Genomic DNA, 16,331 nt, shown 5'->3' on the forward strand with positions numbered 1-16,331 from the left:
GAGAAACGCATGGTTAGGCCATTTTATCCTTGTGCAAACATCACAAGCCTAGATGGTGTAGCCTACTGTTGTAATTGTATGTGCTATACTTGTATAGACTGGCAGCGTAGTAGGTTTGTTTACACCAGCATCAGCATGAACACCGGAGTAATGTGTTACTCTACAACATTAAGACAGTTACAACATCACTAGGTGATAGAAAATTTTCAGCTCCATTTAAGCTTATGGGACCACCTTCATATATGCGGTCTGATGTTGACAGAAATGTCATTCCGTGGCGCGTGACTGGGTACTGAAAAAGCAAAGGCAGACAGATTTCTTTTTTCTCAGGTGTTCAGTGGGAGGCAATATATCAGTAATATTTCATAAAACCAATTGCCTAGGAAAAGCATGGAAGGGCACACAGCTATTACAGATACATGCTTTAAAAGCATATGAAAAAATGAAATAAATATATAAATGTAAGTATACTTATATAGTATAAGTATAAATAAAATATATTTGCAATTAGCATCGACTGTATCTCATACCTGATCTAAATCATAATACACAAATCTTCATACATAAAATTCTGACCCGTCATTAATTTGGTGTTCTTTTTGGTGGTTGACTTGCCCTTCTGCACGTATGCTCCTGCATCCATCCCTATGCAATCACTGCACACAAGGACAAGTCATGCTCAGCTCCAAGGTAGCCCATAGGATGCAGGTGGAAGCCAGGCTCCATGTAGGTATGAGACTGTATGCTCCCTTGAAGGAAGAGACCTCACTGACTCAGAGAGCAAGAAGATGTGACACCCCTGGCTGTCACCATGTATGACTTCCAATTTGGGGTCTCCCATTGTCTTTCTACCTGGCTCTACCACTACTGGTCCCTTACTCATCCTTTCCTCTACTCAATTATTTCCTCCTCCAGGAGGGGCCCTTTTTGAATATAACAAATATTTTACAATGTTCATGTTTTAATCTAGAAATGAAAATCATAAATAGTCTACTTATTCATATAATGTTAAAAGAAAATCAATATAATGCTGTAACTATAAGATAACAAATAAAAGGAAGACAAATATAACAGAAAAAAATCTATTTCCCTAAAAATGTTCAGGCACTATCACGTTAATGAAGCTGTTAAGTTTTTGCATCTGAACATGGACTCTATGTGGCTGCAATGGCGCCGGACACAGTGTTTTTGTGGGGTTTATCCACAACTTGATACCCAGGCAGCCCTTTGAAAGTCCTCCACCTGAGGGTGTCTAAGAAAAAACTCCTCTCCTTGTTGAGCTGAAGGGATGGGACTGGGGTGACAGAAGGGATGGGGTGACTCAGGCCATAATGGCGTTTGCAAACAACTAGGGTCATATTCAATGTAATTGTTTCCCCAGCTCTCATCTTCCCCAGCTACTCCAGGACCTTAGCCCTCAGGAGAGGCTCCTTTACTTCTAGGGAACATGAACAGCTCTCACAGGGCCTCCTCCTGAATCTAGGCCCTGGAAGGCAGTGCCTCTCTAAGAGCCCGTTGGTGCCCCAGAGCAGCCTCCAGAGGCCCTGTATGCAGTCCACATGGCCTCAGGCTTCCCTGGAATTCTTGGGGCAGGAGGTGTGGTCCTTCCCTAACTGTGTCACCTGCGGGATACTCAGCACCCAAGCAGCCTGGTTTGGTGCCTGTAAGCCCCTCAAGTCAATGGCTCCTTCAGCTTCTGCCTGCCTTACCTCTCTCTCTGGGGCTCACACATGGGGGCCACTCAGAGTAGCACCCCCTGTGCCGCAGGCTCTAGGCACACCCTATCCTGAGCCTGCTAAGTCCTTAGCCTCTGCCAGCCCCAATCCTCCTGCAAATCAAATCCTGGCAGAATTCCCACGGACTCATCAGCAAGGTCTGGACAGGACTGAGTCCCTGCTTCTCACCCTGCACCACAGGTGAGAAGGACAAGCCCTGCTCCAGACAGTTCTTTGTTGCTTTGAGACTGCCCTGGAGTAATGACAAAGATTCTTTGCCTGACCCAATGTTAGTCAGGCTCCGGAACCCTCTCCTAGGCCCATCTGTACACTTGCTTGTAAAATTCAGTTTTAACAAAAACCCTGCTAAGTCAGTTTAACCAGAACCCCCAGCCTTCATATCTGATACCCTTCAGTATCTTCCAGGTAGTGGCTGGTCACCCACCCTAGCCTGCCTTCAGCGAGAATCCTGTTATTCACTCAGGCAGAAACCCCCCTTACCCTTGAGGTTTCCTCTGAGTAATTTTCCATTCACTGCTCCCCACCCTGTTCTTTGGCTATAAATCCCCACTTGCCCATGTTGTATTCAGAATTGAGCCCAATTCTACACTGAGGTCTCTTTACCCCTATTGCAACAGACCTGAGTAAAATCTATTTTTACGGCTTTATGTCTGCCATCCAGCTCTGGTTTTTCTTTGACAATAATTCCACACCCTCCCTGTTATCCCTTCAATCATGCTTCTATTTCTCACCACTCATCTCGGTCCTTGCAAACTGACTACAGCCTACAACCACAGGCACTCAACAGCACAAGACAGCAGTGACACCAACACCAACACAACACAGTGATGTACATAACACTCTGTGTTTCTGACTTTTCATCATTGCTTCCTCCTGTGACGCTACATAGCCTGACAACAACAGCAAATACAGTAGGGTGTTTGCCTTTTACAAAGCACTTTGTCAGTGTGACATGCTGAAAGAGAAATGACTTATAAACCCTGGCAAGGTCATGAGCAAGTTATTTACCATGTCTGAGCCTGATTTTCATTTGTAAAATGGGAGAATCATAACCGCCAACTGGTTTTTTGATATTTTAATGAAATAATGAGCGGAAAGCAGAAAGTGCTGCACAAATGTTATGGCTTAGAAGAGACAAATCACTGTAACTCCAGACCCAAATCAGATAGCTATGCAGTTAATGGCTTCTGGGTGGAACAATTTTTTTGAAAATTATATTTGCTGGTGGTCTCATTTTTACTGGGAAAAATATAATGATACTGTTCAAGAAAAAAATAAACAATGACTTTAATTGCCTATAGTTCCACCACATTGACACAAACTTTTTAATTTTTATGTTTTACCTTCAACAAAGACACCTAATTTTTAGAAGGTTTTAATCATATTTAGGCAGTTTTTTAAAGCACGTATGGTTCCAAGCAAACAAAAGAATCTCGAGGCACCAGAAAAACCTCAAGGCCTGAGCTGAAGGAAAAAATCGGATTCTCAGATTTCACCACTAAGGAGGTCACAGGATTATGAGAGGAAGGGAAAGAGAAAGCGGCTGAACTTGGGCACAGTTGTGAGCACGGCACCCTCCTTTCTGCATCGAGTCTGAACTGCTAAGAAAGGGAAGTTGATGCTGGGCCTTGCCCTGTCAAGAGCCGAAGATATCTTTCGGCCCATCCCCGGCCAGGACTGTGGGGGAGCACTGGAGCTGAGGGAGCGGCTACGTAGCCTGCCCCACCCCCACCACAAAGGAAAAGGAAGCAGAAAAGGGACAACCGCAACTGTCACCACACTTCCTTTTCGTCTCGCTCTTGGGACATTACTGACTAGCAGCTGCATAGAAGACTGTGGCAGAGGAGGAGCTTCTGGCCACCGTCTAATAGCACCAAGGTAACTTTAAGTTTTACTCTTCTACCCTGGCATGAGGAATGAACAGAGGCTGTCTTACCTGCCTCCAGGGGCAGGTGAAATATACTCCTAGACTGAGATGTCCGTTCACCTGTCCCAGCCAAGATTTCCCCTGACTAAATTGGGAACCGGTCTTACTCTTAAAATTTGGGATTTTTGAAAAATAGGAGTTGTGTTCTAGAGGTAATTTACTGTAATTTACCTTGGTAAGAGAGTGGAGGGAACCACTTTGCTCTGACTGGGAAATGTGTCCCCAGCCAACAGTATTTATAAATAACTGCAGTTTACAGGATACAGTGCTGGCCCTGTAGGGAGTTCCAAAGGCAGCAGAAGTTACCATGAGCCGGCTGTCCCCTTCACTCGGTGCACTAAGCCCAAGATAGCTCCTATTTCAGGGGTTAGACTTACAGAAGGAAAACAGAGGCTAGAAGCCACAGACTAGCAAGAATTGAAGAAATGTTTCAGTCATTTCTACTCAACTAGATTTGTCTAACTGGAACTTCGTTTTGTCTTCTTGCTTTAACTACCAACAAATGTGAGCCCACATTCCGTGTCTTCCAGGGGGTCCTGCCCTCTTCTTTGAAGCAGGCTCCCCAGAAATAGGTCAGCTGATTGTAATACATGCACACTCTTACTTCCTGGCCTTTGGGAATCCAGGCCTGTGTTTGAAACCTGGCATTGTAAAGATGCTTCCTACTTTGGAAGTAGAAGTTCTTCTTCCATATACCTGCATGGATCTGTGTGTTCCTTCCGAAAAGAACGGCTAATATGTGCGCCTGGTCTTTCTCCTCCAGGATTTAGCAGCGGCTACCATGGGTTCTATGAATTCCCGAGGTCACCAGGCAGAAGCCCAAGTGCTGCTGATGGGCCTTGACTCAGCTGGCAAGACTACACTCCTGTACAAACTGAAGGGCCACCCACTGGTGGAGACCCTGCCCACCATTGGCTTCAATGTGGAGTCTCTAGGAGCCCCTAGGCAGGCATCTTTGACTTTCTGGGATGTTGGGGGGCAGACTCAGCTCAGGGCCAGCTGGAAGAACTACCTGGAAGGCATAGACATACTCGTGTATGTCCTGGATAGCACAGACGAAGTGCGCTTGCCCGAGGCCGTGGCTGAACTCAGGGAAGTCCTGGACCATCCCAACATGGCCAGCGTCCCTTTCTTGGTGCTGGCCAACAAGCAGGAGGCGCCTGACGCTCTTCCGCTGTCTGAAATCAGGGACAGGCTGGGCCTGGAGAGATTCCCGGGCCGCTTCTGGGAGCTCCAGGCCTGCAGTGCCCTTACTGGCGCGGGGCTGCCCGAGGCCTTGCGGTGCCTGAGGGGCCTCCTGAAATCCCGCAGCCGCTGTGTCTCCAGGTGAGCACAGTGCAGCAGCAGCCAGTGCAGACAGCAAGCAGTCTTGATGCAGGCAGAGCAGCTTATCTTTGCTCATACAAACCGGAAGAAGCCGCTGGTCCTTGAGAATCTGAAGTCCGGTTTATCAAACAAGAAATCCTGTGCTTGGACAGGGTGTTTTCTTCTTGGGACTTATTGGCACTGGTGTTTATGTTGAAAATCAACCTGTTCTTTGAATAATGATACACTAAGGGAAAAAAAACATACCTCAACACACTTCATAACAGGTTGCCAAGTGTAAACTGAGCAATTGTAATAATAAAGAAACAAGTAATAATAGTGCATACTAATTAAGACCTAAATTCACAGAGGGAAAGGGGTTTTAAAATCAAATCAGCATATCATCTGGACATGGTCGTGATTTTATGAGTGATTTTCCCTGGTAGTCCCAGGGTATATGCCCTGGTCACTCTGAGAGCAAGCAGCCAACGCGAGCAGAATCGAGCGGGAGAGTCTGCTCCCATGGAATCTTGGGTTGAGAAGGTCCCTGGGAGCTCAGCCCTGGGTAAGGGGCAGCGAGTTCCACCCTTCCCAAACCGATTCTCTTCTGTCCTCTTGTATTGGTCTTTTCCAAAACCTCTTATTTTCCCCCCCTTATTTTTCTCCTTCTTGTAGCACATCTTTCCTTAAATATCAAATTAATCAATAATTTCATTCATTTATTCATTGATTTAATAAAAAATATGCAGAGCATTGAATTTGTGGCAAATGGCACTGAACTTTCAGTTATGAACCAGGCCCTCTAGATGGGAGGTGTGGATTTTGAAGATTCATATAACAGCAATAAATCTCTCTCACTATTAGTAGTAAATACTTCCTATAATCTGAGTTTTTAATGGCACACAACTTGCATTTGGCACCTACTCTCATGTTAAACAGCTCTAAATGTTGGCTATTCCTTCATATCCTGGGCTAACATCAAACTCCTTATAGCTCGATGATGATTCTGCCCTCTGGAGTGACACAGTATAAATTGGCCCTCGTTACATCTCCAGTATCTGACACCTACTAGGTCCCTCTACCCAAAGTCTTTCCTTCTAGCATCAGGTTATCTATGCCTAGTTCTTTTCACTACTTGTCAATTTACGTGTTGCAAAACTTCCTATATTAGACATAGGAAAGTGCAGAGATACAAAGGCAAATGAGACAAGGCCTCAGGCCTCCTGGAGCTCTGGTTGGGGAAGAAGTAGGACAAGCTCCCATAAAAATGTGAAGATAGAAGCTCAATTCAGCAACTGTTTATTGAGCACTTATTGGGGCCAGGTTCTGTGGTCAGTGCTTTATGTAGATTATCTCTAATTCTCCCAACTCTGCAAAGTAGGTATCATTCCCATCTTATATGATTAGAAACTGAGGTTTGGAGAGCTAGTGACTTGCTTGAGGCACAGAGCTATTTAGTGACACATCTGGAATTTGAAATCAGATGTGTCTAGCCCTAATGATGCCTTCATTCTTTCATGGCATAATGCTTCTAGAAGGTTTAAGCTAAGGTTCATCTTCAGTCAGCAGATGTAATGGGGGGAGCAGTCTAGTCAGAAGGAGGAGACTGATTGGAAGCATGAGGGAGAGTGTAGGAAGCATAATTAAGCTAGAATGAATGAAACAGGAGTTGGGGTGAGGGTGACCTATCATAATAGGAAACAAAACTGGAAAAAAGTTTAGGTCCAAGTTGGGGAAGGCTTGGACTTCCATAATCAGGAGTTTGGCTTGGGGGAATGAAATCATGGGACTTGGCGTGTAGGAGGATAACTTAGCGGCAGTGTGGAGGTGGATTAAAGAAAAGGGGGGTCACTGGGGGTGAGAGGCAGGGAGACCAGCTAGATGCCCATTGCAGTAACAAAGGAGAGGAAGAGATGAGAATTTCTTAAGGGGAAAAGCTGAGAGAGGAAGAATTTGAAGACAGCTCAAGATTTGGGGTCTACATGACAGAAGGGATTGGAATGGACTAAGAAGGTAGACACAGGAAGAACAGGTCGGAACAGGGACCAGAACTGCTGGGTTCTGCTTTTGAAATGCTGGGTATGAATGTGTTCATAGCTTCTTTCAGATTGTTCCATTATCTGCAGTCCTTGAGACACGGAGGACCCTGCTGATTCCCACTTACGGGGTCTCATTTCCTCACACTATTTGTTACTTTATTGTGAGCTCATCTGCAGTAGGATTTGTTTTTCCTGCATGACTCCCACATGCTGTGGGTTGTGACAGGGTTTCTACACAGAGTGTTTTCTCATTACTATCTACTAGGATCCTGGTGGTTTCAATGGTTTTAGACCAAATATTGTGTTAATTTTTCTGCTTGGGTCTCATGGGCCTCACAAGCAGTATAAATCTGGATTTTGCACCCGTTCAGGGTACAGGATTCTGACAGGTGATCTTTTTCTTTGCATACACATCCCAAGATAGACCATTTGCTTCCTCATATTCCCCTGAGCTGGTGGCAGCTTTCTCTAATCCCCTTTTAAGGAAGGGACATCTCTTTGATGCTCTTGCTTTTGTGCTGAGCTCGATCAAAAGTGTTTCTCCTCTCAACAAGCCTAAGGCCACACCTCCCATTCCCATACCGGTGTTAATTACCTCAGCCAGGTCCCCAGAGCCTAAATTTGACTTTTCTAAAATCCTCCACAGGCTCCAGACTTCCACCTGACACCTAACTGCTTTGGCTGTTGTTTCTCCCTTCATTCCTGCCACTTGAGGACTTCCCTTTCTTTTGTTCACGGACAGGAAACATTAAAATAAATTATATATATATATATATTTTTGTTTGTTTGGTTGGTTTGTTTTGTTACAGTTTACCCAACATTTCTATGACTCCATAATGGGAAAGGGTCCATCTGCCATGTTGCTGGATGTCCTGGTTGTTTTGATAGGTGTCAGGGAGGCTTCCTGAGGCGCTGGCAGGAGGCGCTATGATGCGATCATCTGCACTGAGGAAGATAACCTAGTCAGCCGTGTTGTGGTGCAGAGAGGATCCTGAAGGCATGAGACAGGCTAGAGGATGACCAGGGTGTCTTTTGACTGATGTGCACATTCTTGGCACCATTGGTCTGAATGGACATCCTGTCACTGCAGCAGCCCCATCTTGCTATGGGCATTCTTCTCCCTTCTCTTGACAATGCCCTGCTTCAGCTGGGCCAGTCTCCTTTCTGTCACCAGCATGTACCCGGCTCTTGCCCAGCGCCAAGTGTGTGCTTCTTGCTGGACAAGGCAGAGCAGACAAGGGGGCCAGCAGGTAGCTCTGAGTGTGTGCTAACAGCCCCGAGTCCTTAGAGGCAGATGTGCTTAGACTTCATAAGCCCCAGGAAGTCTCCTTTCATCATTCCCCTTGGATGAGGTTTGGGAAGACAGACAACAAAGCCAAACGTCATAGGAACTATGCCCAGTTAGTGTGGACCATCGCTCCCTGCTGGTCCATCTTCTGCTGGGAGGGAATGAACATCAAATCAGGTGAATTACCAGTGAGTTCTGGGATGTGAACTATACAGGTCTCTGGATGGAAGGTGGGGTTTGTGAGCCTCAGAGGCCAAGGGCAGCTCTGCCAGCCTTCCGCCTCACTGGCTTCTGAGATGTTTGCTGGAAGCGAGTGTGGGAATCCCACAGGATGCGAGGTCCTGCGGCACCCTCCTGGGATTTCTGATGCCCTTTAAAGGAAGATGCTCTTCAAGTGCTCTCCAGTTAAGCTTCCATGTCCGCTTGAGGTCCTTGGAGTTGTAATAGTGACCGCAACAGTGGTGGCATTCTTTCATTGTCACACAAACTTATGGATGCCTCCTGACAACCCTGCTGCTCCTAAGGCTTAGAAAGTTTTCCTGTTCAAATCCTGCCCACTAGTGAAAGACCCTCAGATCCCACCTCTGCAGGAAGCTTTGCCTGCACACTCCAGCTATGTTTATCTCCCCTTCAAACTCCCAGGGTACTGACTGTCCAGGGTCCGCTTCTTAGTGCTGGGACACTTCCACATGTCGGTATATGGTTTCCCCAGATATGGTGTAAATTCCAAAAGATGAGGGGTCATCCATACACCCTTTGGGCCCTCTTCAAAGCTTGGAATAATATGAGATACTGAGACTTGCTCATTAAATACCTGGGTGAATAAGAAATAACTGATTAAAGCTATTGAACTGGGTGTTGTGGCAAAGAGACCCCAGGTCCTCTGAACTGTCTAGAATAAAATTAAAAAAAAAAAAAGAAAGAAAGAAAAGAGAACACCAAGCAGTTCATTGGCTTGAGAGTCAAAATGGCAGCACAGACCTGTACTTCAGACATCCTCTGTAGTAAAAACAACAAAAAGTCATACATACTCTTTCTAGAACATGTCACTCTCAGAAGTACCCATTAGTCGATGCATGAGAGAGGGTGCTAAGTGGGAACTGAGTACAGAAGGGCTGCCACAGGTGGGTGGGTATGGTGCCAGGCCCTTGGAAAGGTTGAGGCCCCAGAGGTGGCCGGTGAGAGCTGGCATGGGGCCCAGACCACCGCCTGGCAGGAGGGCAAGGATGCTCTAGTACAGCAGGCAGTGGCCTGGCCTTGCCCCGTGACAGGGTTCCTGCTCTGTATTTCTGCTTCCACCATGACACTGGTGGCTCTGGAGGGAGGGTGGGACACCATCCTTTTTTAGAACCTTCCCTAAAGACCACGAGAGAGCTAGCCTTGACCTCCAGGGAGCAAGAGTGGCAACAGGTCAAGGCTAGTTCTTATGACGGGAAATTACACTCCTCTTCCTGCTGCCAACTAAAGGGTAAGGTAGTCCCTGAAGACAGCTTCTCCTCTGAGGCAGGCCAGAGCGCTCCAGGGAGGTGGAAAAGGGAGGTGAGGGCAGACCGAGTAGCTTCTGTTCTGCTTCCTGCTCAGAGATACACATATATGTATACACATATGAAAAGGTCAGACAATTAAGTTCACGAACTTTATGCACTTATATGGTAGAAAGTTCACGTACTGAATTACCTGACCTCGTGTGCGTATACATATATATATACATGCATGTATATATGTATTTATATACATATGTATGTGTATGTATATATATATACAGAGATACAACACAGAGAACCTAAGGAGAAAACAAATCATGCTTTCTATTTTGTTTTGTTTTTGTAAATGGTGCTGTCCTTACTTAAGGGATATCCAGTTGTTGTTTTCTGCAAACACTGTGTACAGTGAGAAATGTTCTATATTGGAGAGCTGATTACCCTTCGAATATGAGGTTGAGTTTCTGCTTTTCTGACTCACTGGTTTTGAAGATTTTTCTCCTTCCCCTCTTGGTCAGAATCAATCCTTTGGTGAAAGTAAGAACCATAGGAGTTGAGTTTTGCTTTGGTCCTGCTGAGTTTTGGTTTGCAGTTACCACCCTCACAGTTCTACACACTTGCTTCCTACTGCTTGGGCTGGGGGTAGCTGTGTCCTTGAAAGTGGACCAGGCCCCATCCTCAACCCCCGGGTGAGCTGAGACCTTGCCTTTCTCAAGCTCCCCAGCCCCAATCTCAGGTGGGGTGGTGATGTCACTTCGCACAAGATTTGCACTTTCCTCAGAACCAACAGGACTCACAAAGGTGGGGTGCCATTCCCTTCCAGAAGCCCCAGCTCTGGTCTTTCTACAAGTCTTTGGAAATTGGTGCTGCCTGTCCCAGAGCCGGGATCAAGATAGGAGAGTTCCCGAGTGAGCAGGAGGTGGAGATGCCAACCTTTGCTGCCACATCTTGGCCCTAAGCAAGCACAAATGCAAATGAAAAATAAGAGGCTTGAGTCTCCCTATTGAAAACTAAGGAAGAGATTTCTCCCCACTCCCTTTGCTTAGAGCATTTACGAGTACTTCAGAAATTTTGTAAAAGTTTTTTCCTCTGTCCCTTCAAAATGCATGTAATTTTTTTAAAAAGCTATATAAGCCCTTTGCCAGCTTTAGGACCCAGGAATATCTCTCAAGAACTTGGGAGCCAACTCTTTGAAATGTCAACATCAAGGAAGCTAGCGCCCTGTCTCCCAGTCTCTGTAGGAGGATGCGAGCCCAACTTGACAGCCTACCTCCCATCATAAAAAGGAGAAGTTTGTTTTTCTTTAGGTCAAAGCCAGTTAATACAGATGGGGACCCCAACAACCAGGTGAGTCTAGGATGTACTTTGTGTGACAAATGGTGCCGTCACGTCCTCTGACTTGAGGAGTAGTTACTGTTTATTATGAGAACGTAGGTAACAGATCTATCTGCCTGGCTGTGCAGAAGGGTGAAACCCCTTTCTGTTTTTGCAGTCTCAGCTGGCAATCCCCTTGTGATGCCCATTCCATTCTGGGTTAATGCTCATTTGATAACAAAACTGTTTTCTTTCTCTACCACTTTTGTGGAGAGATCTTTCTGGTTGGGCGGCAGATTTGTTTTTAATTATGTTTCCCCGACAGGCCCCACTGGGCTGGCTCTGTGAGCTTTGAGTTGCAGCCATGATCAGTAAAATTGTGTAATCAACCCCCGAGGGCATCCTAGACAGTTTCTGGAAGGCACTTAATTAGGAATGAAGAATTTCGGCACGGCCTGCAGCACTCCCTCCTGTAAGATTATGGAAACCTGTGGTTGTCTCTGAAGTTACTGAGAGAAGTGCGGTGAGGTGTGAGCCCGCATTCCCTTTCCACACATAAAAGCAGCAGCTCAGGAAAAACTGAACACTTTTAGACAGGAAAAAGAGCCTTTTATTTCTACCTCATTGTCTTGATTTCCACTTCTCTGACACAGTCACAACCCTACACCCTCCGCCCCCCCTCGCCCCCAGAAATTTGGTTATGTGACTACAGATTATAAGTATTTAAACATTCTCCATGAGAAATGGCATTGCTCTGTTTCAGATCCCCCCCACCCACACCTTTCAACCTGGGACACATGGATATGTCTGCAGCTTCCATCAAGCATGAAATTGCAAACCTAAACAAATTAATTCTCATAAAAGCACTTCAGTTCTTCAAATAAAAGGAAGAAGCATAATAATTATAAATTATCTCTGGGTTATGAACACGACACCATATCATTTTGCAATTTTTCTTCTACCTTTTCTTTGAATTTCACAAACTTCAATTTCACACGGCATTAAGGTTTAGCTAAACCAGGAGAGAGAATACAAAGGATACAAAGAAATGTAAGATTTTCAGGGTTATGAAAATACTTCCATGAGAGAATGGCTATCAAGATGGAGATGCAACCACCCTCTGCTCAAATTGTGGCTGTCCACATGCAGCTGAAGGCACCGGCTTGGAATCTGGCCTTGGAGTCAGGCAGAACTGACGAGAGCAACAGCTCTACTCTTCACCAACTGGGTAACCGGGGCCAAATTATTTAACCCAGCGAAGCCCCAGCGGTCTCACCTGCAGAATGAGGATGATAACAGGAAGCACCTCACAAAGGTCTTGTGAGAATTCAGTAAGGTATTTTGCTCATCCCGTCTACTTGTGTCTTTTGAGCACCTGCTATGTGCAAAGCACTGAGCTGTGTGCAAGAGCTATAAGGATGAAGGAGATGCAAACACAGTCCCTGTCCTTGAACTTATAGTCTAGCTTTCAATAAGGGACAGCTATCCATATTGTCATGCTAAAGCATGTTAAAAATGCAAATTAAGCATAGAGTTCTGGGGACACGGGTTTTTCTTGCAGATCCCTTTTCCCACCATTAATATTCTTCAAACCCAGACTTGTTCTGGTGCCATGCTGGTGAGAGGGTGGAGGGGGTGGGAGTGCAGGGCCCAACACTGCTCTTAAGAATTCTGAAACTCTGGACACTTAGCTTCCAGCCTCCTCCCTACCACAATTATCATCCTTATTTCTGTCTTCTCCTCTCCCCACTCCCTAGCCCAGACAGAGTACTTTCAATTCGAGTACCCAGAAGCCCAGACTTAATATCTTCCTCAAGCATTTTAAATGCACCCTTCTCTTGCAAAGCCTAGTATATTGAATAAAGAGGACGGATTTCAAAAGACTGGTAATTGAATCCCACACTCAATTCCACTCCCCTCTGAAATTCTACAATTCCAGATACATCCCTTAGACTTCAGTTTTTAAAAGAAAATGTCCCTAGAAGAATGGCAGCAGGGAGAAGTATTTGCACTTTAATAATGTGAATGAATTCTCAAGATCTTTTCAGTGTAGCTTTTGTTAAGAAAGCAAAGCTAAAAGTTGAGAACAACTGAAAGAAGTATGGGAGTGTTGCCAAAAAGGAAAGGGCTGGAACTTCACAACTTTGCCCAAAGCTGTAATGAATGCGGGCCACTTCTCTCTCCCTGTCCACACAGCAAGGACCTACTGTGTGCAGAAAGGAGGCTCAGAAAGGAAGATCTAGGTGTGTGCGACTGCCAGGTGCTCTAAGCACTTGGGTAGGGAACTAACAATCTGGCCTCTCCTTCTTACCACCCTCTCATCTCAGCCCAGTGTCTCCTCAGAGGGTGGCTTTCCGGGGCACAGAGCAAGGTAGACAAGTTTGGAGAATGGATCCAGGATGGGGTGGGGAGCAGCAGATAGAAAATAAGCAGCCCAAACTCTTTATTACTGTTCAGTAGAGCGTGCTGACTTCCAAGGGACAACCAGCCAGAAGCTGGCTTCAGTCAGTAATTGGGAAAGCTGCGTTTTCCTCAGTTGTATCCTGCCCTTCAGCTTGTCTGAATGTAGGACAACATTGTGACCCAGGCAGAACTGAGGATCACAGAATTCCACAGGCCTAACACTACCCGGGGAGGGAATTCACTCTTTTAAACCATCGTTCCAATCTCTTCAAGCAAGTCATTGGCAAAGTTACCCCCTCCAAGGACTTTGAAGATAAGTCAAGTTCTCTGGGGTAATCAGATGATGCCTTTGAATGAAGAGCTCTGGGCGGTGACATAAGAAGCCTGCTGGTTGTTTTGCTCTGACAAAACCATGGGTCACAAAGTTCTTACACAAGCTTTGGGTGGGCCTGCCACCAGCCCTTCCTTCCCCTCAGCCAGTGATGATGATTCAGGAGATTTCAGAAAAGAGCTCATGGAATACTCAACCAGCAGGTTTATCCTGGGGCTCTTCTCAGGCATTTTTTTGATATTACATTAAGAGCTGGTTCCAGTCCTGACTGATAAGCTGGACATTTACTCCCAGGCTCTGCCTGCAACAGCTCACTGAGTTCAGGCTAGAATATGAGGAATACAGGACCTGAAGGGGTTCTTTAGAAGGGCAAGGAAAGAAAGTCATTAAGACTTGTTTAAAGCTGTGTAATGCACACATGCATATAACTCTATCTCCCCAAACCTCACCAGAGGGATAGTAAATGATTAAAAAGAAAAGAAAAAAAAAAAAAAAAAGTGGAGGCCAAACTCCACAAGGACAAAGAAAGAAGAGAGAGTAGCAGGCTCAAGATAGCAATAAAATTATGGAAGATAGAAAGTGACCCAACAGACCGGAGAAAGTGGAAACCTAAGTTGGCTAGGGGCTCGTGTGTGTGTGTGTGTGTGTGTGTGTGTGTATGTGTGTGTGTAGCTCAAAAGTGTTACTCTGTGCCAGGCACTGGTTTAAATTTTGAAGGTGTACTAATTCACATAATCCCTCAACAACATTAGAATTGCCCCCTGATTTGGCAGATGAAGTTAAATAACTTGCTCCAGGTCACACAGCAGAATCTGAACCTCTGCAGAAGGGATGGCCTATAGACGCTGCTCTGGACAGCCTCACGGTGATAAGCAAACCCTTCTGCACCAATCCCAGGAGATCTCAGGACTTGCAGTATCGGGGAGCTCCAAAGTGGGGCTGAAAACAGAATTGATGGAAAGTCTATATGAAGAGACGACCCTCAGGCTCCTTTGCTATTTTACTCAGGCCAGACAACGGCCTCTCTGCTCCCTGGAAGAATACTGTCTGTTTATTTTCTGGAGGCATTACCCAGTTGAAGATGGGGTGAGGTATCTATGAAAACAGGAGAATTCATTGAAAGTTTGTGAACTGACTGGTGAGGCTGCTCAGACCCTTTCCACGGTTAGCTCCCACACGCTGGCAGGGACTGGGATCACCTCTCTAGGAATTCTGACCAGCTGGAGAGAAAACATAGGACACTGGTATAAGAAGGTGTTCCCCGATGAAATAGTTGGCTCACCAATTTATAAGCGCTGCCCATATACCTATACAAATTTCTAGCATATTTTTGATATCCTCCTGTTTTTCTATCTATATTTTTATTATGGAAAAATGTAAACCTACAGAAAAATTGAAAAAAAAAAAAAAGTACGACGAACACCGATATATATGAACCTCCTAAGTTCTACAATGGTTAGCATCTTATAATATTTGCTTTATTTTTAGAAATACACATAAAAAGTATACACCTTTTTAGAGAGGAAAAAACTATTAAAATTGTACTACTCAATATATACGCATAACAAAAGATAATACAATTCACATTTGACCTCAGCAATTACAAGAGGTGCTCAAAGTGGTTGCCCTCAGCATCCAGACACTTCTGATTTTGGCGAACTATGCTTGAGTAACGCTGACCAAAATGTGCTCTTGTATACATTTTTTTTGGCATCCCAGGTATATACGTGTACACATATATTGTTTTTCTGAACCATTTGAAAATAAGTTACGACATTGATATTTCATTCCTACATATTTCAATATCTTTAGCCAAAGAATTGGGACCTTATCATACATAACCCAAATCCGTCATCCCACCTAAGAAAATTTAAAATAATTACCTAATATATTCTAATATTCAATCCATGTTCAAATTTCTCCCACTGTTCCCAGAATGTAGTTACTTTTGGTCATTATGTCTCTTTATTCTCCTTCCTAGAATAGTCCTCCTTCTTTTGTTTTCCCTATGATGTTGAAGGGACCAGGCCATTTAACTGAGGAGGGTTTCACATATGATATGTCTGATTGTTCCTTATGGTGTCATTTAACTTGTCCCTGTGTCTCTTGTAAATTCTGTACACTGGAAGCTAAATCTAAAGGTGAGACTAGGTTCAGCTCAGACGTTTTTGGCAAGACACGTAGGTGAGGTTCTCTGTTTTACATTGCATCACATCAGGAGACAACTTCCGCATATCTCACTAGTAGTGAAGTGAAGTTTGATCTCTTTATAAAAGCAGTAACAGCTGGATCTCTCCCCTGTAAAAGTATACTTTTTCCTTCACAAGGGATTGTGAATAATACCTGGCACAGTGCGAATATCCTGTTCAATGCCTTACTCGAATAGGAAGACAGGACATTTGGGAAAAAGCTTCCAACATGAAAGAGAGACAAAAACAAATGGGAAAAAAGCACCTGGGGGAAACAGAGATCATTGCAGGAAGCAAAAGAAAACTTCCCCCTAATGA

General features: G+C 45.0%; 1 protein-coding gene across 1 annotated transcript; it reads left to right on the forward strand.

Annotated features, from left to right (window-relative positions):
* The first annotated feature begins 3,245 nt into the window (after window positions 1–3,245).
* ARL11 (ARF like GTPase 11) lies at window positions 3,246–5,721 on the forward strand. Its single transcript, XM_019748043.3, has 2 exons — window positions 3,246–3,614; window positions 4,427–5,721. Exon 2 carries the CDS (start codon window positions 4,445–4,447, stop codon window positions 4,991–4,993), a length of 549 nt encoding a protein of 182 aa, XP_019603602.3. The 5' UTR covers window positions 3,246–3,614; window positions 4,427–4,444; the 3' UTR covers window positions 4,994–5,721.
* The last annotated feature ends 10,610 nt before the right edge of the window (window positions 5,722–16,331 follow it).

Source organism: Rhinolophus sinicus, chromosome 16 (genome assembly GCF_057876585.1).
Source record: "Rhinolophus sinicus isolate RSI-liver-muscle chromosome 16, RSI-T2T, whole genome shotgun sequence".
NCBI classification, from domain to species: Eukaryota; Metazoa; Chordata; class Mammalia; order Chiroptera; family Rhinolophidae; genus Rhinolophus; species Rhinolophus sinicus.